Source organism: Tachypleus tridentatus, chromosome 8 (genome assembly GCF_004210375.1).
Source record: "Tachypleus tridentatus isolate NWPU-2018 chromosome 8, ASM421037v1, whole genome shotgun sequence".
Taxonomy (NCBI): Eukaryota; Metazoa; Arthropoda; class Merostomata; order Xiphosura; family Limulidae; genus Tachypleus; species Tachypleus tridentatus.
This window is the reverse complement of record NC_134832.1, coordinates 11,445,913-11,473,297: the sequence shown is the minus strand read 5'-3', so window position 1 is coordinate 11,473,297 and position 27,385 is coordinate 11,445,913. Positions and strand designations below refer to the sequence as shown.

Below are 27,385 nucleotides of genomic sequence, written 5' to 3'. Positions count from 1 at the left end.
GAAAGGGATAACTTATGTCTCATTTCTACTGGTTTATAACCTAACATTCCTACTGGGCACAAAAGCATTAAGCTAACACTGTTAATACCTAGTTAACAAACATTGTTATAAAGGAATAATATTACAAGTAATCAGCAAATCTGTAAATATCTTCAGACTTTTTCACCGAAAATCCACCAATCACGAATGCTGAAGAAATATAATAAATTCTTTCAATTTTATCTAATAACTTTAGGGGTCTTTCATAAATAACCCACATTTTGTAGATGAAGACGTAATTCCGAGTTGGCCTAGGGATAGGTTTGGCGCCTGTTCTTATACAATATTTTTAGTTTATCTAGCTGTAAAATGGTACCAAATAATATATAGAGGGTTAACCTGTTATGGACTGGTATTCCGTCCAAGCTTCACGTGTCATTATTTTTCTCCACTTGTGGCACTGAAAATGGAGTTAAGAACCGGTCATACACAACTTTTCACTTGTATATAGTGCATGAATACTAAATAACATGTATTATTTGTATGGATGTACGTAAGGGGTATTATAGAGTTGCTCGCACAATGTAAATGTATCCTAATAGAATCACTGGTGTGTTTTCAAGTATATCGTATAACTACTTTTATTTTCTCATTTTCTCGATTTGAAATTGTATATGAGGGGTGGAATTCCATGTAACCGGTTTAATTTATGGCAATTAGTGAATTGAATGATGTTTTTATTTGTTGATTCGACGCAATGCTACCTGACTTTCTGTGCAAGCTGTTCCAAAGTGACAGACTAGACTAGAGGGATAGCAGATAAAAACATTACCAACTGACAGCTCATTGTCTACTTTGATAGAATAATAGAACTTTACTGTGACCCATATAATGTGACTATGATTCCGAAGTGCAAATAACTTTTTTTTTCGGTAATGAGAAGTGAACCTCGGACACCAAACACTGGACCACGCTTGGTCCTGTTGAATCAATGATAGATTGGGCTTCATATTTGTTATTCAGAACGTCGTGAAACTATCGTAATAGAATACTCAGTGAAAACATTCTGTTGTACTAGTCACGAATATATGGCGAGTATAACCTCATGTTATCATTAGAATGCTTTCACCTTCTAATGGAATAATTAATATACTTTGGTAATGCAAATTTTAACTAACTTAGGACAATGTCATTGCGGAATCACTAATGCACACGTGAATATCTCGTAATGAAAACACTAATATAGTGTAAATACGTACGAAATAAACCAATGTTACGCTTAACACTATAATGACACTGTTAGTACAGTAGGCTATGAGTAGACATAACTGAATAACTTTTTCGCTAAGAAAATGAGAAAAATGTTTAAAATGAGTTTTAACAACAACAACAAAGATAATTGTTTTTAAAATACCAAGATCAGTTCTTCTATATTCTGAAATTAATTGTAATTTATCACATCTTATATCCCGTTATTGTAACAAGCCTTTCGACAAAAAAAAATTATATGTAAGCATGAAGTCATAAGTACAGAATATTCAACTTGTTAAAACGCTTCAAGAATCAGACAGATTTTGATTGTGGTATAAAGTGGATTTGTTCCTTGATATTTACTTTGTTTTTAAGTTCATCGAAGAAATATATGTCATTATTTTGTCATATTTAGCTACACCATTTACCTAATTAACGAAGGTATTACTCGTAATCAATAAATATAATAACACTAAGAAAATAATATAAATATTGTTTCTGTGGGTCGCTGTTGAAAATCAGTTAATTAGTGAGAAGCTGAAAACAGTTTCTTCCAATAATTGTATCTGATTCATAATGAGAAACAGAAATTGAATCAGAAAATTCAACCTATTTAACCTATAAAAGAGAAATGTGAAAAATAGAAGTTTCAATGCTTACCTTGTTCGCTATCTTGTCTTCCAGCCGTGATACCGAAGTCTAAAGAAAATAAAACAAACTGTAGGAGAAATCATTACCGTAAGTCAAAACCATCAGTATTACATAATTTAACACATAATCGATATAAATTGCAAATCTATAAAAGTCCCTGGGATATAATCAAGCCATTTAGAGCAGCTGCGTCTGAAAGTATTGACGAAACGTTGTAGTTTCTCTTTGGGTTTGTTCTATACGATAATGTACTGTGTAGGTTCTACGAAAGTTGGTTCCGACTGACATATCCATACACATTACATGTAACTAAGTTTATTGGATTATTGATCGTCTCGAGAAAAATGGAAATAAATTTTTCCTGATTCTTACGATGTTTGTTGGGTTCATCATGGAACATGGGTGCCCAGTCACGCTCCACAAGAGATAAAGTAAAATGTAACCAGAAAATTAATGTTTTACATAATAATTACTTTTAACTCCTTCTAACTTCTCCCTGAAGCTAAACATGCAAGAGAAAAGTATTTTAGCTAAAGTCATAGAAAATGGCTAAAGTTTAGTATCTATCTTGGAGATCCTGTATATTTTTATGCAGAAATATTTGAAATACTTAATGGAAATTCGTCCAGAATTTAGAACTGATTGTAACAATTTTTTTAAATTATTCCACAATACATTTTTTTGTGTAAATACAAAACAAATTTGGTAAAAATATTGATATGTGTAATTTTTTATTTCATATTCTCATTTCTGTATCTCGTGTTGTGAAAGCAAGAAAAGCCCTGTGCAGCTGAAAGAAACAAGAATAAGTTTACGTGAATATCAATAAAAACTTAGAAGATAATGTTATATGTATATAAACCTTAAAAGATATTAAGACACTTTACTCTGATGCATTACATTAAACTGAGAAAAGACGGTGGATAACCAGAAAGCAACTTTTAACAAAAATAAAAATAAAGAGTTTGTTAATTTATAAACTAATATCATAAAGATGAAATTATCTACTCCTCACGGTTTTTAGAAATTATAAAACTTTATATTTCCAACTAGTAAAAAAAGACGATAGTTGATATTGAATTTTGGTTGTAATATTAAGCATAAAATGTTGTTTGAAGTGTTCTGCTTACAAAGCTCAATAATTGTGAATCAAAACTGATGTTATTTACTTGTGACAAAACGATAGATCGAACGGAAACCTTTAACGTTAGGCGAAGACTGCAGCTGGTGACTTTTAAACTCCACAGTCATGGAGGGTCCATTGGACATAAGTTGTCGCGGAAGATTAGTACCGCAGTAGTTGTTCAGTCGCTCCTGGTGACCTTTTATTGTAATAAAAACCATAACTGTATCCACCGGTCCTTCACAGCTGTAATAAACATAACAATAAAGTGTGTAAGTTATAATTCACAACGAATAATAGGATATTACTTCAAAAACGAAAAACTATATATATAAAATTGTTCTTTTTTTCAATCTAAACACGCATACAATTGAACATTTGAATCGATTTTGTTTTACCTTTGAAGTTTTACAGTATTAAAATATAAAAAGCTTTTAATGAATCGAAACAAAAAATAACTTTAAGCTAAGGCATTAATGTACTTGAACTATGAAAGTTCCTGCTTTTCGCCAGGATAGGTTTTATATAAGTTGCACGATCAAAATGTAATAAAGTTATTTTTTATTCTTTTCCCTAACGATATATTAACGTCAAGATGTTACTAATAAACAAAACACTTTGTTGATTTCTTCAAATGCAAAATAGGTTTATAAAATACTTCAACTAATAACTGTGCATTGAAGTTCATAATGGGCACTTTAAGATAACTTTGTTTATAAACTGAATATAGCGTTACGTTTACGAAATGACCGTCTTTTCCTCACGTTTAAAAGCTATCGTTTTAGTACAAGTTTTTCTATAGGTTTGGTTTCGGGCAGTTCTTTTAGTATAATGTTAGTAGTTATGAAGCATGTTTACAGTCCAAAGTAAGCCGCCTCACGCTTATTGGTCAAAAGGGTCATGTGACCTACTACAGCAATAACACTAAATAGTTATATCAGGCAGCGAGGGGGCCGAAACATCACTTGAGGCTTGGGAGTGTACGGGCTTCATAGTACAAAAGACTGATCCGAGAGATTGGATAATTTCAAATTATCCTACTGTGAATGGGTAGTTCGAAAGTGTTTAAATAGATGGAGTGGTTTCTTATATAGTTTCAACAGTCTGATCAAAAAGAAATCCACAGGTGTTCTATACAGTGACTCGACAAATATGTCTTATTATGCAATACATGAACACCCATTACATTTTCCAGTTGCTTGAGGTATGCGATAGCAGAACAGGAGGTATGACTGGAAACCCCCTTTTATTCAGGTACCCATACCCAGTTAGCTTTGTAACAAGAAGTTGGAGAAAGAGGTCTTATGCATCTGACTCTCCTGGGTATCACAACATACCCAAATAACCACAAAGAAGAAAGCAAAGAAACTGTATGGAACTGATATCTACAATTCATGGACCAAGATTTTGTTGGGTAGTTTTTCTTGTGATTACCAGAAGGTATTGTTGATCATGATTGTCAACCTGTGTCATGTTATACATAAGAAAGTAGTTTCATTTTTTATAGATTTTAACACATCAGTTTCTATATCACTGTTACAATAAACTTGACAAATGTTTTATTCTAAAGTGGAATATATTTGATAGCAAATAAGCTATAAATGGACGTGGGAAATGTATGAAACAAGTATTAAATATGTATACATTGAAAATATTTGTAATGAATATCACAATGAATGAGAAATATTTACAATTTATTTTAATACATTTTTCGATGTTCTTGTTCAATGACTCGTAGTTTTAAAGCTCCAAAAAGCATGACTAGTTACATATTCGGTGTGCAGCATATGATTAATTTTAAAGATCAGATAAAATAGTACAAGTTTACCCTTTTATGATAAACTTAAAACAGAAAAATGTCTATATTAACTTAAGACTTATTCCACAATAGCTTATTGTATAGCTTTACACTACATTAAACAAACAATTAAGAGATTGAAAAGCCAATAAGTTTATAGTGTATTAGATGTACTTGATAAATATACAATGTTCTCAAAAACAAAATAGTCAGTTCTAATAATTAACTATATGTATTTTTAAATACGTTTTTTGCACATAAACAATCTACAATGATATTAATAAATGTTAAATCAGCCATATTTTCTAACACAGAGGTAAAAACAACAACTACTCTATACTGTAAGATGACCATCATTTCAGTTACCTACTATATTTACAAAGTTATCTCATTGTACAACGATTGGTTGGTTGGTTGTCTGGCGTTTATTGGCGCAGAGTAACAAAGCTATCTAAGACAAACAATTGGTAAAAATTAAAAATAAAATTATTACAATATGTAAAAAGAAATAATGCTAAAACAAAACAAAGGCCAATACCCTTGAAAATTTAAAAACATAACTGTGGTGGACAGTGTTATCATCGTCAATGTCACCGTCTGATGTCAGAAGTGAACCCATAGTTAAAAGATGTCTAAAATGGTACCATTGGTCACGGTCATAACGATGGCATGACAGTAAAATGTGGACTATTGTGAATTGAGTGTAACAAAGGTCACACATTAGTGCATCAATCCCAGATAAGAGAAAGCAATGAGTTAAAAAACTGTGACCAATGCGTAGCCTAATCAGGACAACTTCCTCATTCTGATCCTTATGAAAGCAAGATGGCCAAAGAGCAAAAGAAGGTTTGATCTTGAAAAGCTTTTTATCACTTTGAGTCACTCCAAGTCAACTGCCAGCTGGCGTGGAGCAGAGCCTTGAATACAGAACTGCAGTCCATGTATGCGACAAGCACTGCCATTATAAGAGGAGACAGACTTAACTGCTGCGTCAGCAAGCTTGTTTCTGTGAATATCAAAGTGGTTTATATTGTATAGCTTCTACATGGTACAATTCGGCAGTGAACACAAACACTGTAGAAAGGATCCTGTGTGTGCAACCACCAAACTACAACATACCATGACAGAGCCCGCAGGGTCACATGAGTTTGAACAATCTATATAAATGGAAAAGAAAGGATGGCTCAAAAGGTGTTCGGCAAATAGAAGACTATATTTTCAATCAGGAGTATCCACCTTCCTCAGATGACTGAAGAAAAGATTACAGGTGGGGATGGTAATACGTCATGGTGGTAAGGGTTGACCAGTAGAGACAGCAATGTCAACCAATAACAGATTCAATTCAGCTAGCTTCACCTGGATACGAAGGCCTAAAGTAACAATGGAAGACCATCTATTCTGATAAATCATGCCTCAGGTGGGATGCTGGGATAAGGATAAACGTTTTGAAGTATATAGTAAAGACAGTTGTAAATGGCAGAGATGTAGAGAAGTTTCATGAGACTCAGTGTACAGACTCTGGATTGAAAACTGCTAAAAGCCCTTGTGCAGAGCTGAAGCCCCAGATGATAAATGGGACCCAACATCTTCATAGCCGAGGTGCTGGCAGAGCCATAGACTAAATACCCATATTCCAGTTTCATGAAATTAGGGCACAATAGATCTTTAGCATAGAACAATAGATAAAAGAGAAAAATGAAGAATGTTTAGTGCCATTGTATACTTGACACGTAGCTGCTTGATGTGTGGAATGAAAGTCAGCTTACAGTCAAACATAAGCCACAAAAACTTTGCCTCAAGGACCACAAGAAGCACAACTTCACAACTTCACCCAGACAGAGCTAGGAATCAGGATGAACACCCTGTTGGTGACAAAAGTGCATGCAAAGGATTTTAGAGAGAGAAAATGTAAAACCATTTGCTATCGTCTACTTCAGTAAATTATTGAGGGCAGTCTGCAGCTGCTTTTCCATAAATCTCATGCTTGACGACTGACACGAGTTGTGGAAGTCGTTGACATAGAGTTTCTATGCAATTATGGGAGGGAGTTGCCCACTATTGTTATTAATCTTTATAACAAAAAATGTGATACTCAGGACACAGCCCTGAGGAACTCCAAGTTCCTGTGGGAAAGAAGAAAAAGTGCTGAAACACGGACTTGGAATTGCTGGTTGATTAAGAGTGTTTAATAAAATCTGAGAAAATGGCCACACAATCCATATAAGTCGATGTTTCACAGAATGACACACCTTTACGTAGTATTATAAGTCTTCTTTATGTAAAAAAATACAGAAACAAGATTTTATCTCTTGAGAAAGGCATTCCTGATTGACATTTCAAGGAAAATCATATGGCTCATGGTGAAGTACTGTTGTTGGAACCTACACTGGGTGGGTGAGAGGATGTTTTTTGATTCAAAGAACCAAACAAAACGAGCTTTAACCATTTTCTCTGATATCTTACAGCGACAGATTGTAAAAGCAATTAGACAGTATTTTTGAAGGAATCTTGGGATCCTTTCCAGGACAATAGCCTGGTACCAAGCATCATAAAAAGTATTATCTTGCCAGATCTGATTAAAAACAACCAGAATAGCAACAGAGGTATGAGAGAGATGTTGCAGCATCTCATAGTGAATATCATCAGGTCTGACCAATGTACTGCCAGACGGATGAAGAGCAAGCTTGAGTTTTAGCAGAGTAAAGGGCGCTTAAAGTAATAGAGACGATCAGTCTGAAAGGAAAGAAACAATCATTCTGCTCGAGCATTTGAGCCTTCCGTGCCACGTGGCAGGCAGGATTCCACCATATGGGTGAGACTCACATGAAAAATTTTAGGAATACATTGAGCATCTGCCTGGATAGTACAGTGAGTCACTGCTGTCGTGCAGTCGTCTATTGAATGGTTTACAGGTGATGGCATGATCAAGTTCTGAGAGAGCAGTGACAGGAAACCAGTTGGCTTGGTCCAGCTTTTACCGAGGCATGCAGGTCGAGTGACATCGACCACAGTCTCCCTCAAAATAATAGGAAAATGATCACTGCCCTATGTCAACCCCTAAAAAAAAATAAGTAAAAGGTGGAGGAAAGCAGATATAGAGATAAAAAATAATAAAAGACTGTCTAGGTGCATGAAAATAAATATGAGAATCAGTATTGAAGTGAGAAAGATAGTGATCTGAAAATTAAAATTCCCAGGAATCAAAAGGGGTTAGCAAGTATTCAATGAGAGCATTAAAGTCTGATTGATTATAGGTGCCTGCAAGATACAGATAGTGAGAACAAACAGTAATGTACGATCCAAGGAAACACGGATGGATACGGCCTCCAAGGGTGTATCAAGTGGCAAAGACAGGGCAAACACATGCTGAATGACCAATAGTGCCACCCCTCCATGCAATCATCCATCACATAACCTGTCATTTCTCTTCAAAGAATACTGTCGAAAGATGACTACATAAGCAGATTTCAGATTTTTTCCTGTAAGGAGAGACACACAGAATGATAATAATCAATCAGATCCTTAATGTTATTTATATTCGAACAGAAACCTTGACAGTTCCACTGTATCAATGTGACCATTTTTACTTAGGTGGAAAACTAGGTGGAGAGCCTTTTGGCCACACAATCTATATGAGTGGAGGTTTTACAGAATGCCATACCTTGGCAGTTCCACTGTATTAATGTGGCCATTTTTACTTTGGTGGAGAACCTTTTGGTTTACGATCATGTCCTTTTTCTTTATTAGAAGGAGGTATTCAATCCTCCATGGATTCTGTACTGGATCGAGTGTGCAGGTCTCTGTCAGTAGATGTAGAGTCCAGCGACTGAGGTCGAGAATGAATAATCTTGTAACATCTGGGAACCAAAGAAGGAAATGGGCCCGGGGTAATGTCAGAAGCTGCAGCCAAAGGAAGTGGATTCGGGGAGCCACTGGAAGGAATGGTGGGGATAGAGTTGACTCATCAACTTTCTTAACCAAGGAGGACAAAATACTCTTCACGCGGTTTTAAAACGACTCTTTAAGAGGCACAAAGAGATTAGTTTGTACTCCTACTATACCGTAGCAATGGAATAGAATGCAAGAGCATATGTCTGAGATGGAGTGATGGACAGAAACTTTCAAACAGCGGGGCAAGAAATGTTGTGAATTATTCTCACACATGATACCTCTTTTTCTTCAACCCGCCTAGAGTAAGAACTGTATCGTACAGTAGCTTTCAGTTTTAGTTTGGAAAGTATGGTTTAGTTAACGTTTATTGATATCATTGTCATTGATTTGTGAGTCAAACAGTTTTAAAACGTACGTTTAGTTATTTATGACTGCGTTAGTTTTTGAGTTTTGTTTTAGCACAAAGCTACACAATTGGTTACCTGTACTTGTCAATATTGTTTTGGGCAACTTTGTTATTATATACATTTATTTTCTGGCCTCTCAAGTTCATCATTAAAGGATACCTTTTTTTCTATATTTATCTGATCTTGATCGTTAGTCATATGCTGGCCACTGACAGCGAGTTGCAAAACATACACTTCAAAGGATACACGAAATGTTTGAGTAATCATGCTTCTTGTAACAATGAAACTGTGTCATGACACAAGAAACTCACGATAGGTTACTTTCAGTGCGAATGCGAGACAAATCGCCAATGTTTCTTGTTTGTTATAATATTCGTCACAGTCACTTTGAGTATATGCACATTTAATGCTTGTTTTGAGCATGATTTACGTTCTTTTATAGTTTATTTATTATCAAATACGAATTACTGCAAAATAACAAACTTCTGTCAATTATGAATGAGTAAAAACAAGTCCTTATCTCAAAAATTATATTTATTAATTGTCTTACTGATGTAATGTTTTATACTTCGATGTTACCTTCTACAGAAAGTCATAGAAGTTATAAGACTATTCGGTGCTAGAAGAACATATAAAATACTAAATGTTTCTTTTTTTCGATTATTTTTTACAGAAGTAAATCTGTTTTTATGAAAAGTGTATTTGTTCTTAAGTAAATATTTCAATCAGAAAACCGTTTGACAAAGCTTATTATTAGTATAACTGTATCCATTCAGAACAAAATAATTTCCTGTAAAGTTTTGTAACGAGAGTTCAACAATTAGAAGTAAAAATGAAAAGAGGGGTACGTAAGTTACGATGAATTTAATTCAATGAATTATATGATACATTCATGAAGTACGCTATATAAACTGCAATATTTAAAATAATTTTACGTCGTCAGAAACCCTTTGATTACAAGTTATTGAAATGAAACTATAAATATTACTGTGAATATAATATAGAACCTAATATTATGTTAAGAACTGTACATAATAAAATGTTAATTGTTCGTATAATATGACACGTTGACATTTATGATTAACAACATCTTTTGACGGTTTTCAAGTGAGGCAGCACAAGAAAAATCTGTCTTTACATCACACATTATCTCATTGTATTCTGCTTTTTGGAACTATCCACTCCCACTTTAACACATTTGGAAATTATCATCTTTGTGATACACTTTAGTATTAGTCACTTATAGGAGTTCATGCGTCCTCCGGCCCCAGTCTGAGGAACTGTAATGCCACATTACCTTTACAGTATGAAACGAAGATCTGCCTCCTTATCGCCTGAGTCAGAAAACTAGTATGCATAATATATAGGGTCATGTGACTCCACCAGAGAATCAGAATGAGGCAACTTTTCTGAGTAACAAACGGGCTTCATAACTATTCTATTAATATTTTACAGATTAGATGGTTTTAAAATATTAATCAATAGAAAAGCTACTTTGCTGCAAAAGTTTAATAGCAATTTGCATGAGGTGTTTGATATGATAGTGTAGAGCTACTCAAGGCACTAGCAGAAGTGACGCCATTGATTTGCTAATATCTGATTCACAGCAAATTTCAAACCAATCGACAATGCAATACCGTCATGGCCATGCGTGAAGTATAAAAACTTGTTACCGCCCTTTCCAAGAAAAGGTATCATATATCTAGATTTAAAACAATATAAAAGCAAAGGAAGCAATCTTTGGTAGTAAGTAATCGCCATTGTTCTCCAATGAAAGCTAAAACTCTGACACACACACACACATGTATATATATATACATACATATATATATATATATATATATCAGAGGGTTTTTAACAGCAATAAGCTTTCAATTCACATACGAAGCCAATCTAGAGTAACACCATATTGCATAAAAAGTCACCGCAATTAAATTAGGTATATATTATGATACTGTTTATAAAATAGTACGAATATATAGTTGTTAAATGTTCACAAATTAAAGGTACATAAAGTTTCAGAAATATGGTGAAATTAACGACTGTTTTCATGAAAGCGTAGGTTGAAGAACATGAATCTCAGCAATTCCTTTCGAACACTTATCTTTTATTCAGCGTCAATAGTCTTTGTGCTTTTGGTCTTCGAATTTCTAGTTTAAGAGCATGATCTAAGGCTGGAATCATTGCTATTCGAAGAATTTTATTAGAATAAAAAATATAGTAAACAGAGCTATTAGAAAACGTGAAATACACACAAGAAACAAAAAGTAGTTTCGAGTGTAACACATTTATTTAATATAATTTTGTTATAAGGTGCCATCAACTTCAGTATATCATTCTCGTGGTTGAACATTTTGTTATTTTCATCTTGATGGTAATTGTTCTATCACGTTCTTTTTAAAACTAGCTATTTCATCAAGTTTCTTTAGTGAACAGATGTTATATTACAACTGCTGCAGTTTTATATATAAAATCAATATTTCAGCACATTTCCTTACAAGTATCATTAGTTTTATTCTCTTTGTAAAATCTCTGTTTTCTCAAGTTTTATTTGCCTTAGAAATACATTGTTCTTCTTGTCTCCAAATTAATCTAATATTTTAATTTTGAGCTCACAAACACTTGATAATTTCCAAATCCCTTGAACATTATATGACTTTATATAGTCTTACAGAAACTATCTTGATAGTTCATTCCTACTCTTATATTTTCTGATCATGTTAACTCATTTTATATTATTTCAATATTGTACATAAACGACCTTTAACTGCGTGGTAACAGCAATGTATAAGCATATTTTGTTTAAAGTTTAGGTTTACCACGCACATTCGAGACTCTTGTAGCATTGTAAAAAACAATTATTTAGTGTTTCTGATTTGAATAAAATATTTAGCAATCCTAACATACAAAATTTATTCAGTGACGAAGGAAAAGTGCAAACACATAAATGTATAGTTTCGTTTCGAGTTTAATTACTCATAAAGTATATTTTATGAAAATTCGCAGTAGTCCGGCATAGCCAGGTAGGTTAACGCGTTCGACTCGTAATTGCAGCGTACCGGGTTCGAATTCTCGTCGCACTAAAGATGTTCGTCCTTTTAGTCGTGGGGGCGTTATAATGTGACAAACACAGCTATTCGTTGGTATAAGAGTAAACCAAGAATTGGTGGAGGGTGGTGATGACTAACCGCCTTCCCTCTAGTGTTATACTGTTAAATTATGGACGGCTAGCGCAGTAGCCCTAGTGTGGCTTCGAGTGAAATTCAAACCAAACAACTGACAGTATTTACAGTGAGTAAGATTAATTTTTTAGAACATGTTCGATGTTCCGATTACTTGTGCAATCAGTATCCAGTACACAAGTTTTTATAGTAAGGAACTTAATAACAATGAGTTAGAAATCCAGGTAAAACATAAACAAATTGAGCTCGAACAAGCCCATACCGAAGTCGAGAAAGAGGAAAACCATACAGAAGCTGGGGAAGGACGAGCTCTTATCGAATCTAAAAAACGAGAAAGAACAGGCTCGTACTGAAACTGAAATAGAAAATAAACGTCTCGAGGTCGAACAAGCTCGTATCAAAGTCGATAAAGAAATTAGGCTGAAAGATATGAAAATTAAATTTAACTTTGATCGATCAAGGTAAAGTAACACCTTTGAACTCAATCGCTATATTAAAGTACCATCATTTAATGAAAATGAAGTTTATAAGTATTTTCAGCATTTTGAGAAAGTTGCCCGTACTATGGAATAGCCTACCGAAAATGGGCATTATTATTACAAAGTGTTTTAGCTGGTAAAGACAAGTAGCTTATGTCACTTTCTCTTTAGAATATTGTGATAATTATGATAAGGTTAAAGCAACTATTCTCTAAGTATATGAGTTAGCACCAGAGGTTTATCGCCAAAAGTTTTGAGATTATCGCAAGATAATCAAACATATGGGATTTGCCCACGTAAAAGAAGTTTAGTTTGATCAACAGTGTAATTATATGCATATTGGGAGCAGTTATGTCTAATCGAGGAATATAAACGTTGCGCAAGTAACGAACTCTAAACTTACTTGGATGAAAAGAAAATCGAAACACTACAGAAAGCAGCTGCCCTATGCGATTATTACATTTTAACATATAAAACTACTTTTGTTAAAAAGAAATTTCTACCATATCGACAAAAACCTGTATTGGTTCCATCCAATAAAGTTGACCATTCTTCTAAAATATCAAGCTTCTCTTGTTTGAAATATTCATACAGTCGGAATAAAACTTCGTCTGTTATTTCTGTTGTGTCCGATTATTTGTTTTTAGAAAAGTAAAAGAAAGCAACACCCATTGCGTTCGTGTCCACATATGGATGTAATTTCACCAAATCACCTGATATTGTTGATCTTTATATCATCTGATATAAAGGGATGAATTTAAACCTTTGTATGCCTGTTGATTCTGTGTTTTTGATAAAAACACAAACAATTCCATACTTTTACGTATTCTACGTGATACTGAGGAGACTCAATCATTCTTGTTAGGTGGTATATTGCCTTCAGATTCAAGTTCTGCCACTGGTGAGTCTTTTATTGCTCAGGGTATGGAGAGTGGCTTTTTAAATGTCCTTCTTTGTTACATTTATTTAGCTTTAGACTTATTTTGGGACCAGTTGTGGTTGAAATAAGAACTACTCTGCCAATAAAGGGTGCATCATTATTGTTGGGAAACACTTTGGTTGGGGGAAAGTTGTTGTTAAACCCAAAATTGTCAGTGAGCCAATCACTGTATTATCTAAGGATTATGTTGTTAGTGAGGAGAATCCCAGTGTGTTCCTCTTGTGTCTAAGACTCAAGCTCAGGCTAGACATTAAGCCCATAAAAAATGATAGAAATGTATCCAGAGGACGATATTATAGATTCGTCTCAAATATTTTTTGGATCCAACAGGGATCTTGTGGGTGACTGTCCTACTGGCGATTCTTTGGGGAGTAACAATGATGGATATAAGGGATCTGGTTCACCTGATAAAATTCCATTTGCTAAAAGTAAACTGATCGCCGAGAAAGGAAAAGATCCAAACATCTCTTCACTGTTTAAATATACACTATCAAAAGAGAAATTGGAGAAAATTCCAAATGGTTTATAATAAAAAAAATTTGTGATTATGAGGAAATGGAGACCGTCAGATGTGCTAAGTTCAGAGGACTGTGCTGTAGTTTATCAAATCGCTGTTGCCAAAGAATCTCATTCAGAAGTACTGAGAGTTACCCATGAATTCCACCTGGAAGATCATTTAGGTGTCAACAAAAGATGCGACAAAATTATGACGCATTTCTTTTTGGCCAAAAGTTATGCAACCTTTCTCTGTTTTGTAAAATTTGTCTGTTACTCCTTTGAAACTTATCCCATCTTTCAAATAACCCCTCAGTCATGTGGTTGTTGATTGCATTTGGTCTTTACCAAAAAAATAACATATGTTGACGCACTTTCACGTGCTATGTAATTTAATGATCATAAGGTTATATACTGTCATGATTATTGAGCTTGTATAATTCTTTGATAACGTACTATGTATATAATGTATTGTTATCAATGTAAATATGTGATATTAATAATATCTTAGTTAAAATTGTCTAATACCAATTTTTAATTCTCTATGGAGGGAGGTGTGATAGGTTTATTATTATATGTTTTTCTTAATATCTGTATTTGTTTCAGTTAAATATATATTTCGAAATGCAAGTAACTTATGCTGTTAAATCGGTATAGCGAAATTTTCGCTTATTCACTAAAGTTGTAGAGTGTAAGAATCAACAATATTTGTTTTACAAGAACACTAGAGTATTGCTGCGCCAACTGAAATTTCTAGAACCTCGCCTAAACATTTATAAGCGATGCACCAAGAGACATTGTTGGTTTGCTACAATTGGCATAATATGAACCTCATGATTAATGCTTATAAACCGGAAGAGTACAGATACTTGACCAGAAACGCTTGTAGATTCCAAACGTTACAAACTGTTTAACTTCAGGGAATTACCATCGGACTTTCGTGTCTTACGAAAACACCAGGTAACTTAAATGGTGAAAAACTCATATGTGATCAGTGAAAAGCTAGCTAGCTACTCGTTAAGTGAATGGTACCAATATCAACTCGAAACCAAGGCGCTCATCGTGAACTCTTGATAAAATATTCAGTTCCAGACCAGACAAAAAACTCGGTGTTGCTTGTAGGTTTGTAAAACTTGTGTATATAAATCTTTATTTGTAATAACTGTTATTATAAATTGTGTTATTATTTGTATATTAAAAGACATTTGTGTTAAGGAAGAAAACTGTTTGTATCAAACTTGTTATCAAATATCATAAATTTAGTACTCATCGATATTAAATTAACTTCTAAATTCAAATTACAATGTAACTCAGTTTCACGCTATTTGAAATTGTAATACGTAACATTTGGAAAACTCATTCAAGGTAAACTATAACATATAACAAACAGTTTTTACTAATAATGATTTATATACAAGAGTTTCACAAACTTAGAAACAATATTGAATCTTTTATCTGGTTTGGAACTTAATATTTTATCGATGGTTCACGATGAAACGAATTAATTTAGAGTGTAGTTCACATAACTGGTAACAAGCTAACTATTCACTAATCACACATTTATCTGCTGAGCCCACCGAGGAGAATCGAAGTTATCTTATGTTTTCGTTGAAATACCTATATCCAATGGTAAACCAATTTAGTTAGATTATTTGTAATGCTCAAAATATATAAACGTTTCTGGTTAAATGTTTGTAGTTTCCCGATTAATAAGCTTTAATCACAGTTACAACTTCCGAGGCTTATATTATAGCAACTGTAGCAAATAAATAATATATACTGTCTCTTAGCGCATCAATTTATCAACATTTAGGCAAGGTTCTAGAAATTTCAGCTGGTCTAAAAATACCCAAGATACGTTAGTGCTCTCGTAAAACACATATTGTTGATTCTTACACTCGAGAATCTTCAACAACTTTAATGAATAGATGGAAATTTCACAATATCGATTTAGCAGTATAAGTTAAATATATATTTAACTGACACAAACATTGATATTAAAAATAAATATATAACAGTAAATCTGTCTCAATATTAATAAAGCTACTTAAGTTTCTGAATATGTTTATAGTGTGTTAAACAGCATTGTTTAGGAATTATTTTCAAAAGCAGTTTCTCTTCTCTAAATTTAACGTACATTTGTTTGCAGTTTTGTTTTCCTTTATATTACCAATATTATGGTCGTCATTTTCTCAAGATAATTTATTCGAGTGTGTGTGTGTTTTCTTGTAGCAAAGCCACATCGGGCTATCTGCTGAACCCACCGAGGAGAATCGAACCACTGATTTTAGCGTTGTAAATCCGTAGACTTACCGCTGTACTAGCGGGGGACAATTTATTCGAAACATGTTCGAGTGTTTACAGTCAATGATGTTTAAGTATAACTGCTTGTAACAAGAGTAATACTTCACAAGCGAAATACAGAAAAGTAAAAGTATGATAATACAAGTATTATTTCACTTGTACAATTCATATACTTTGCAAGTAATTTTTATGATGTCGCCATATGTACTAAACGTTTAATGTAAATCTCCCATTCCATGTTGTGTTTGGTTTCATACAGTGCTTCATCTTGAGGTACATTTAATTGTTAGTTTACCTCTGGATCTTTTAACTTCGATGTTAACGGGATAGTTCGTTGTATGTCTGTTTTCATAAGTTTTCTTTATAGGAAACATATTTAACTGGTGATTTAATTAATACAATAGAAAATAAATCACTATCGGAAAATAATAAGTGGTTTATTATCACTGTGCATATTTAAGCTTCATTTTTTAAAATAAAAATCATTAAAAAAATTCTCTGTTTTTTAACTTTTGGTAAACGAATATGGCAAATCTTCATCCTTTAATCTAAGCAAGTTTAACAGAAAGCCATTCTTGAATTGATTGATATTTTTAAAAAAAACTACTAGGGCAGCATGTTGTGTACTGTCTACTAATTTGCATACAACGATATCCAGAGCTGTAGTCGGTAATTATACTTCAAAATAATGATTTTGTAGCAAACAAAATCAATTACTTTAAATCAATTTCCATTCATTTTATTTAATTCTCTCAACTTATTCATCATGATAAATATGAAGAAGAAAACATGAAAAGAGTGGAAATGAATGGCAAGTAAGATTTATGTGCATTTCGGAAAAATGACTTCTGAGAATCGTGCAAAAAATACATTTACTTCGAATGAAACTTAAAATGCCACTGGTCACATAAAGAATTAACATATAATTTTGGGAAAAAATAGAAGTTTATTATTTTTTTAATTAATAGTGTTAGTTATTACTGGTTATACGGTGATGATAAAGTGTCAATGCTAACTCATTTCAGAAAATTTTAACCAGAACCTAGAAAACTCTCCATACACTGTGATACATACATTGACAGTAATTGTTAAAATGTGATAATATAAAACTTCAGATGAAGTTCAAAATGACAAAAAAATTTATATTAGCACTTCTCGGCTATTGAAGTTAGCTATAGCAACATCCACTATATTTATTAATCGAATAAAAATTTACTCTCTATAGAATCTTAATGACTATAAAAACATTAATTCAAAATACTAAACACACTTGAAATAATATGTAACTTCACTGACCAAAAATATGGATCACAGAGGCAAAGAAGATCCAACAGAGAAAAAACAAAAGATGTAAGTAAAATATCCTGATAAAAGGAATTTCTTACACTCAAATCTATTAAATCATTTTTTCCTAAAAGTACAGCAAACATAACCTTAATTCTTCGGTTATCGTGGGACTTAAAGAAGAAACGTAAGTTTGGTATGGACCAGCTATATGAATTACTATATTATATACACGTATGTATGTATATATATATATGTATAGATAGATAAAATATTAATACTGAAAGGAGCTAAGTAAAATAAAATAAAAATTATTTGCGTTAAAAACAACAAGCCCAAATCTCAGACCAATGTTAGTTTGGTATAAACAAAAACAAGCTGAAACAAAAATAAAAAACGCTGCACCAGTTGAAAGGATCTCAATGGTACAAGCTATAATGTGGGATATAAAATGTACCCTAATTGTTGGAGGTAATTGCGGAAGTAGTGGGGATACATCATCTATCAGTCTTAACCTCCGGTACCCAGTCTCACATGAAGAATAATTGAATAATAAAACAAAATAAAGGAATAGAAAATAGGAGAGCGAGATGTAGGTGCTCATTTTACCGCATATAAAGACTTGTTTAAAGTATGAAAATTGGTAATTACAGCAGATTTAATGGGTGATGGTTGGGAGTTATACTAGTTAGTTTAAGTAACTGGTTGGGATCCTTCATACTAGTATAATTCGTCTACTGAGATACTAATTAGTGCCTTATCAGCATAATGGGGCCGGAATGCTAACTTCGGGAGGTAAGTTTATTTAACTTACTTACCCCGAAGTGGCAGTACCTTATTATTCTTTTATTTTATTTAATTTTTATTTATTTTTCTTCTTTTTTATTTTGAAGAACAATTACCTTTCCACAACTGTCTGTATGCAGTGAAGGATAACATATCTCACTTTCCTAGTTTCTATTTCTATTTCTTTATTTTATTGCATTATCTAATTACTTTATTTCTTTATTTAATTATTCTTCATGTGAGACTGGCAAATGAAGGTTAAAACTGATAAACGGTGTATCCCCACCGCAATGTGGGTCGTACGTCCATAGTCACCTCCAAAACCTAAAGTACATTTTATATCCCACATTATATCCTGTACCATGGAGATCCTTTCAATTGATGCACCGTTGTTTTATTTTTTTTCGGCTTGTTTTAGTTAATACATATATACATATATGCCCCCCGCTAGTACAGCGGTATGTATCCGGATTTACAACACTAAAATCAGGGGTTCGATTCCCCTCGGTGGGCTGAGCAGATAGCCCTTTGTGGCTTTGCTATATGAAAAACACACACACACACAAAAGTTTACCGGGCCTGGCATGGCCAAGCGCGTAAGGCGTGCGACTCGTAATTCGCGGGTTCGCGCCCGCGTCGCGCTAAACATGCTCGCCCTCCCAGCCGTGGGGGTGTATAACGTGACGGTCAATTCCACTATTCGTTGGTAAAGGAGTAGCCCAAGAGTTGGCGGTGGGTGGTGATGGGTAGTTGCCTTCCCTCTAGTCTTGCACTACTAAATTAGGGACGGCTAGTACAGATAGCCCTCGAGTAGCTTTGTGCGAAATTCCAAAACAAACTATACATATACAGACGTAATACAGGCACACGCTCGTACACAAATTTTTACCTGCATACAAGTAAATGGCTATGGAAACCATATACAGTTATACATATTAATATTTAACTGTTAAAATAAATAGCAATGTACCATCTAAAATATCATTGTTAAGGTTATATAGTTGCAATTAGACAGAGTCTTGTTGTATTTCAATTTATCAGATATTATTTTTGTTGTTCGAATGCAGGTAACCTTTTTAGAGCACGTATTCTAGTGGAAAGTAGACAATACAATGAAATATGTCATGACAGCATACGAAGTCCAATACAAAGTAGTTGTATCTACACTGTCGTCAGAGGAGTAGAACATGATAACGAATTTAATTTATAATTTATAGTATTGCAATCTGGAGTACATTTGATGCAATATCAAATTTTCCAGACGGTCATTAGTTTTCTAGTGTACGAGGTGAAATTTGAAAAAAAAAACATACAGTATGTATTTACTTTGCAGACCTAAAATCATAAGAAGTTTGGTATGTTGAAAAACATACAGTATGTATTTATTTTGCAGACCTAAAATCACAAGAAGTTTACTGTTTTTTATTTTAATCAATAATGTTAGTTATTGTTCATTATAAAAGTGAGGGTATAGAAAATTTTAATCAAAGCTTAGAAAACTCTACATAAAATTATACTTTAGTCCTTTATGTGGTTACTGGTATTATAAGTTTCATTCGAAATAAATATATCTTTTAAACGATTCTCAGAACTCAGCTTTCCGAAATTCACATAAATCTTACCTGCCATTCATTTCCACCCTTTACGTGATTTCCACTTCATATTTATAATGATGAATAAGATGAGAGAATTAAGTAAAATTAATGGTAATTGCTTTAAAGTAGTTGATTTTGTTCGATGTAAATTAATAATTTGGAGTATAATTATTGGCTATGGGTCGGGATATTGTTGTACGCAGATTAGTAGGTGGAACACAAAGTACTGCCTTCGTAGGTTTTCAAGAGGATTAATCAACGGAAAATGTTTTTTGACTAAAACTTTAGATTATTAGATGAAGATTCATTGTATTCAATTTTCAAAGGTAAAAAATGAGAGTTTTCCTTTCGACACTTTTTTACTTTAATAGAACGAAAGGTATTTATTTAAAAAATGCTATATCGCGTTGCCTTTAGCTAGAGCCGCATTAACCGTGGCGCAGTTGCTCCAGGGATCCTACGGAGGATCTGGATTGTCATTTTAACTCTCTCCTTTTTCGATAAAACTTCACATTTTATTTGTTTTTTATTCTTACTCAATACAGACTAGATCAAAGTTGACCAACCTCGTAACCACCATAAAAATACAAAATAAATCAAACTTACGATTTTTTATCTTTAGAATTTCTTCATATTTTAGCAGAAAACAACATTTCTTTACACTGAATAGTTTAAACTTCTTAACCTTATAAAACTGTTTATAATAAAATTTTATTGTTTTATTGTGTTTTGAACCATGATTTTAAAATTCCCCTAAGGAGTCTCAAAATATTTTGTAAGAAGAAGCAAATGTTACACAAACCAAGTTACATGAAGCTCGTGAACTGTTAGTCCTAGCGTGTGTACGTCGGATAAAATTATGTTATTATTATATTTTTTTATATTACCGAATTTAACCTCATCTAGCCTGAAAGTTTTTAAGTTTTATATTGCTTAGGCAAGTAAATTACGACGTTGCAAATTCTCTTTGTTAACCTGAAGATGACTTAAGAAGGCCGAAACGTTATCCTCTACTTTATTTTAATAAAAGTTTTAATACCCATATCAGCTGTCTTGAGATTCAGATTATGATGACGTAATTAGATATTCTGCTTCCGTCAAAAGAGGGAAAAACCGATTTTAAGGTAATGTTTTGGCATGCTCCCGTAATGTTGTACAATAATTATATAGTTTTTTTTTATATGACTAATTCATTCTTACTTGACATCTTGTACAAGTAAATAATTATTATAATAATTATTTAATTTTAATATATTATCCTTAAAAGTTATATGCATGATATTCTAATTTACTTCAAACAATTAATTCATATTCTGTAATTAATATAATATGTATTAATTATAATTAACTTCAAATTTGCTTGTGCTATATTCAAGGGCCCTCAGAAAAATAAGTGTGCCAGGGCCTGTCACTATCTTAATTCGGGCTTGGTTGTACTTTTGCTTTTAGGAAAATATGAGGCTGTTATAAAAAGCAGTGGCTTAGAGTGTGAGAAATTCACCTGTCGAAATCTTTAATTTTCACCTTCTATTTATTTTATCTTTTGTCCTGTTGAATTTTCACTGCGTCTTTAGAAATCGAGTTAAAGTTTAAATAAAGGGTGTATTAATAAAAATTGCTCGTAGTCTAAAGAATTGGATTACTTAGGAAATATCGGTTTTCTTTAAAATCATCATAAGCGTTTACACTACTCGAATACAATAATCAACTTTGTCATACTTCACCAGCCGAGCCATAGGTACACCATAATGTTATTTCTCTTTTTACAGGTTTATGAAGTTAAAATTGTTACTTTTATTCTTAACTTGTCTACATTGTTCTTGTTGGGTATTTTTTTCTTTTTGTGATGGATGGCATAATTATTGAGCGCTTTCACTGCTACTTCTAAGTGCTCCTTTTTTTTAATTTTGCGTAAAGCTACTCGAAAGCTATCTGCGCTAGCCGTCCCTAATTTAGCAGTGTAAGACTAGAGAGAAGGCAGCTAGTCATCACCATCCACCGCCAACTCTTGGGCTTCTTTTTTACCAACGAATAGTGGGATTGACCATAACTTCACAACGTTCCCATGGCTGAAAGAGCGAGCATGTTCGGTGTGACGAGGATTTGAGCCCGCGATCCTCAGATTATGTGTCGAGTGTCTTAACAACCTGGCTATGCCGAGCCTTATTTACTTTTTGCTTAAAATTATGAAGAAAGATAAATTTTCCAGAAAGTCGTTATATTTTAGTAATTAATTTTCTCGTCTTCCAATATATGAACTTTTATTTTATGTTTTGCCCTTAGCTAGTGCTTTTTCTATGATGGATGTGTTCGTGATGAAAACTATATATCCTTAAAATACTAAGATTAATCACCTGGTATTAATCACCTGATTAATATATGACTAACCAAAATGACTTTGTATTTTAAACTGTCACAATTAATGTGACAAACATATCATTCCAAATAACCAGAAAGTTGTTTAAAACAAACAACATGTTAACGTATCTATTGGAAGAGTGAGATACAGATTAGTTTAACTATACAGATACTGAGTTTAAGTTTAAATGGGAAGTTTGTGAATTAAAGTTGTCTGTAGTCTGAATAACTGAATGCATTGGTAAATAGCGATTTTTTTAAAACCATCGTGCTTTTTATGTTGTTTCTTAGAATGTAATTAACTTTTATTTTCTTCTTGTGTTGAAACAAGACACTCCAAAAAACTTTATATCTTGCTTTACTACTCACAATGATGTACTACTGTGTATTAGAAGAGATATTAGATCACAATATGACTCATAATTGTCAACACATTATATATTATTAATAAGGATTTTCAATAAGAAAAGTATATACTACGTTTCAATACATTTTCTTTATTTCATTTCTTTCAGATTTAACGAGGTACAATGATATTGTATACTACTCGCATTGGAAACCTAAACTGGTTTGTTGACGAAGAATAAGTTGTTGTGTGTTTTATCAAAATAACCAGTAATACCTATTAACTGACAGTACTTCGTCAGCCCAGCGTTTATAAACGTGTGTACACTCTAGAGGAGTGAGAGTTCGAGGGGATTCCTCCAAACCCCTTATTTTTGCGATGTAAAGAATCATGTTTATATAGTGATACCGCAACTGTTTGATATTTAGCATTTTCCACATTGTCTACATTCGTCTGATGAAACATTAGCATTTCTTGGCTTGAAATAGTCGCATACAATGGCTTTTGTTGACACTTTCTAATTATAATCTTCAAGTCATATTGCTAATATCATGTTTTGTAGATTTCTGACTTGGTGGCGATAATTTTGGCTTTAAAAACAGCAACATAGTCTAGTTGTTTTAAAATAATATATATCAAAACAAGTCAAACTTATGTACAAATGTTCGTTACAATGTTGGTTTTCATAGTTGTAGCAATGGCTTTAAATAACTGTCTCTTTTTGTCAAACGTCCACACAGGTTTATTCAACTAGATTTGTTGTTATAATACAATTTGTAACAATTCTGCCTTAAAAACACACACACATACACCACTATAAGCTCTTTACCACTAAACTCGCAATCACGCGGTTTAGATCTACACAGTAGTCTTTCGACGCATATTTATACCCTGGAAGAAATTTACAGCATTCCAAGCAATACAATAGGTATACTGATGCAATGATACGCAACTGAAACAAGAAAAAAAATTCAGTAAGCTCTAGTAGCATGATGCAATAGTTTTATGATCACCAAATCATAACAAATGAACGTACACAACACACAACGTATAATTCGTAAGCAAACGTAACAAACAAATTTGCCATAGTTAAAACTCTTAACTTTTAAAAAGAAGTAGATATGACAACCTCTCTATACAAACTACCCAAATTAACACGCTTGCATTAAGCTTGAACTGAAACTGTCGTGTTTATCTAATAGCTACAGTGGTTTTGAACGTAAGCAAGACATCGTGTTTCGGAAATGGAACTATAATGTGATTGTAAGTTTGATATTTAAACATTTTTAGAATTATATTTTCGTACAAAGAAGAAATTGTACTAATCACAAGCCCATTTCAAACTGATTCGCTATATAAGTAAAAGTCTAACTTACGAGACTAAGCGTTATACGATATATAAGCTAGACTTTCGACACTTTCTCTCTATAACCTAATACAGCTATGCCCATTGACATGCAATTTAAATAACCATCTTGTGTTGTGCTATGTATGTGTTTAGTGTTTAAATTGCAAATGTTGCCTTTTGATCTAACAGATTAGAACCTCTTTTAAACATTCAGTAATGACGAGAAAACCCACTTGTAGAGAAAAATATATATGTAAAAACAGTTGGTTTGGGTTGAGAAGATTTTTATGTAGAGGAGCGAACAACGTTTCGACTTTCTTCGGTTATCATCAGGTTCACAAAGAAAGATAGAGGTAACTGACCGATAGCTGACCACATATTTGAAGGTGGTTGTGTAATTCAGAGTAGGAATGTAGAGGGCGTGCTTAGATGTTCGATTATATTTATTAATATAGGTATAAAGGTGTTCCTTTGTATTGGTTTATTTTGGACTTAAGTTGTCTCGGATATAGAGTTCTAAGGCTATCTTGCAGGCTTCAGCGGTTGGGATTTCTTTGAAGAGGGATATAACATCTAAACTGGCCATTAAGGATTTATGATTAAGTTGATTATGATTAGACTTGAAATTAAAAGTCTTTGATGAATGAGCTGGCTGATGTTACATATTTGGAGAATCCCCATGCTTTGTACTTACCAAGATTGTAATTAAACGATTCATATGTGGACATAATTGTTTGTAATGGACAATCTGGTTTATGAGATTTGAGGATGTCGTATATTTGTGGTGTGCGTGAGTCAGTCTTGCGTAGGTAGCTTAATAAAGTGTTTTTGAAATTGTGTTGCTTTTTTCATTTTTAGTAGTATTTTGTTTAGTTGCGTTTCGCGTGTCTTTGTTGGATTTGTGTGTATTGATTTAAATTTGTTTGTGTCTGATAGAATGTTCTTCATTTTTTGGATATATTCATTCGTGTTCATTATGACTATAGCGTTTCCTTTATCTGCTTTTATAATTTTTATGTTTTTTGTCTTGTTTTAGTTTTTAGTGGAATTAATGTCTTCTTTTTTGTGAAATTATGTTGATCGTTTTGTGAGAAAAAACGATTTTTTCAAAGAATTTTCTCACAAAACTACACTGACAAACAGCACACTAACATTATTTATAAAATACAATGTGCCACGATTGACTATATTAACTGCCACGAATAACTGCCACGATTTCTATATTGGAGAAACAAATAGAAAAATGGAATCCAGATTCAAAGAACACAAAAAGTCACCTTCACACGTTTTCGAACACTGCAAATCAAATAAACACAACATAACCATAGAAAACACCCAAATACTAAATAAAGAAACAAACATAAACAAACGCAAAATTAAAGAAGCCTTACTTATACAACAACTCAAGCTCAGAATAAACCAATACAAAGGAATACCTTTATACCTACATTAATAAATATAATCAAACATCCAAGAACGTTCTCTACATTCCAACACTCACTTACACAACCACCTTCAAACTTGAGGTCAGTTATCGGTCAATTACCTCTTTCTTTCTTTGTGAACCTTACGATGACCGAAGAAGGTCGAAACGTTGTTCGCTCGTCTACATAAAAATTTTCTCAACCCAAACCAGCCGTTTTTACATATATATTTTTCTCTTTTAAACATTTTTCACACAGGACTGATATCTAATATATATATAAAAAACAGACTTTTAAAATGGACTTATCAGTATTAAATTATTACATTTATATTTCAAGTTACATAAATGCTAAAGCTGACAAAAGTAACATTGGATTTATAAAGGTGTTAAATATAACACACAGAATTCTACTAAACGTCTTACTCTTTAATCTCTTCATTCGGCATATATAGATCGAAGTCCGTGAAGAGAATTTGTACCCGTTCTCGGCCTTTGCCATGGAAGATGAACACACAGCGTGTGTCGTCCCGGTATGGCTTTGGGTAGTTAGGGCTAGTAAAGGTGCCGTTTTTAGACGAATCACTGTCGAACTCTTGGTTACAATCAAACTTCCCTGAAAATCACAAGTGTAAATAGCATTGTACTATTTCTGTTCCATACGACGAATAAATAGTATTAAAAGAAAAAATAATGTAAAGTACACGCAAAAACAAATACTACCCAGAAATAACATGTCATGCGGCCTATTAACCGTTGATATACTAGCGGTGTGTTTCTTGTGCTTTCTAGAAAGATCGATAATACTCTCACATCGTGATTGTTCTAGAAAAATCTATACCCAGTGGTTTAACATTTTAAGCATAACAAAATGTGACCCGATTTCAATGAAAATTATTCATTCATTTATGTAAGAGTACTTATGATAAGTTGTGAAAAACAATTACGTGATGGAGAAAAATGGATATCATTTTCATACTTAACGTAAAGGAATTACTGTAGAAAATATATAAATTTCAAGACAATAAAACCATTACAGGCTTGTGTTATTTGAGACGTCGTTTCTGAATGAACTTGATGATGTGGTATTTAATGCTTTTAAATACGTTGTGAATGGCACTGAGAAATAAATATTAGTTCGGAATTTAGCATTCCTAATCAACTTAAATTTGACGATTATTTTGTTCAGTTTGAACTGTTTTTAGAAACGTTATCACATCAAAATATTTCGAATATTTAGAGCTAAAGTTTTAGCAATATCAGAACTCAAATTAATGTTATAGCTCTCATTTCGTTTAATATTTATAATAATAAATTTGAATTTAAATGCTTGAGAATTAAAATATTTAAAAATATAAGTAAAAATAGAATAAAAGTATTGTAATATTTAAATCGGATAAGTGTAAGAATGTTGTAATTTTGTATAAGGATGTTTTTCTAAAAGAAAAACTGAACTAATTGTTTGTGATAACACTAAATTTAAGAAGTCGAATCACGATCCTATTAATAAAAGGTAAGATGAATTACAAAACTTTTTGGTTAAATTAAAGAAATAAAATGTCCTTAGTGGTAAACAGTGTTTGGAATTAGACTCTCAGGTACTCATCCTGGTATTTTTTATAGACTGCCCATAATACCAACTGTGTCTAGCATTGAAACTTTTAACTTGACAGGTTTATTGGGGAACGTTTTAAAAACATATATCACATATGAATACACCCTAAAAGGTAGTTTTTAATTTTCCC

The 27,385-nt window shown here is 32.8% G+C and overlaps 1 protein-coding gene across 2 annotated transcripts in view; it reads right to left on the bottom strand.

Annotated features, from left to right (window-relative positions):
• Nucleotides 1–27,385, bottom strand: part of LOC143258522 (suppressor of lurcher protein 1-like) — a 78,155-nt gene that overhangs the window by 35,469 nt on the left and 15,301 nt on the right. The window contains exons 2-4 of one of the 2 annotated variants that reach the window (XM_076517618.1): nt 26,067–26,256; nt 3,051–3,250; nt 1,891–1,929 (exon numbers count right to left, since the gene is read on the bottom strand). In XM_076517618.1, the coding sequence (XP_076373733.1) occupies nt 1,891–1,929; nt 3,051–3,250; nt 26,067–26,256 (429 nt within the window). The remainder of the gene's footprint in view (nt 1–1,890; nt 1,930–3,050; nt 3,251–26,066; nt 26,257–27,385) is intronic. The other variant, XM_076517619.1, reaches the window with a different exon arrangement.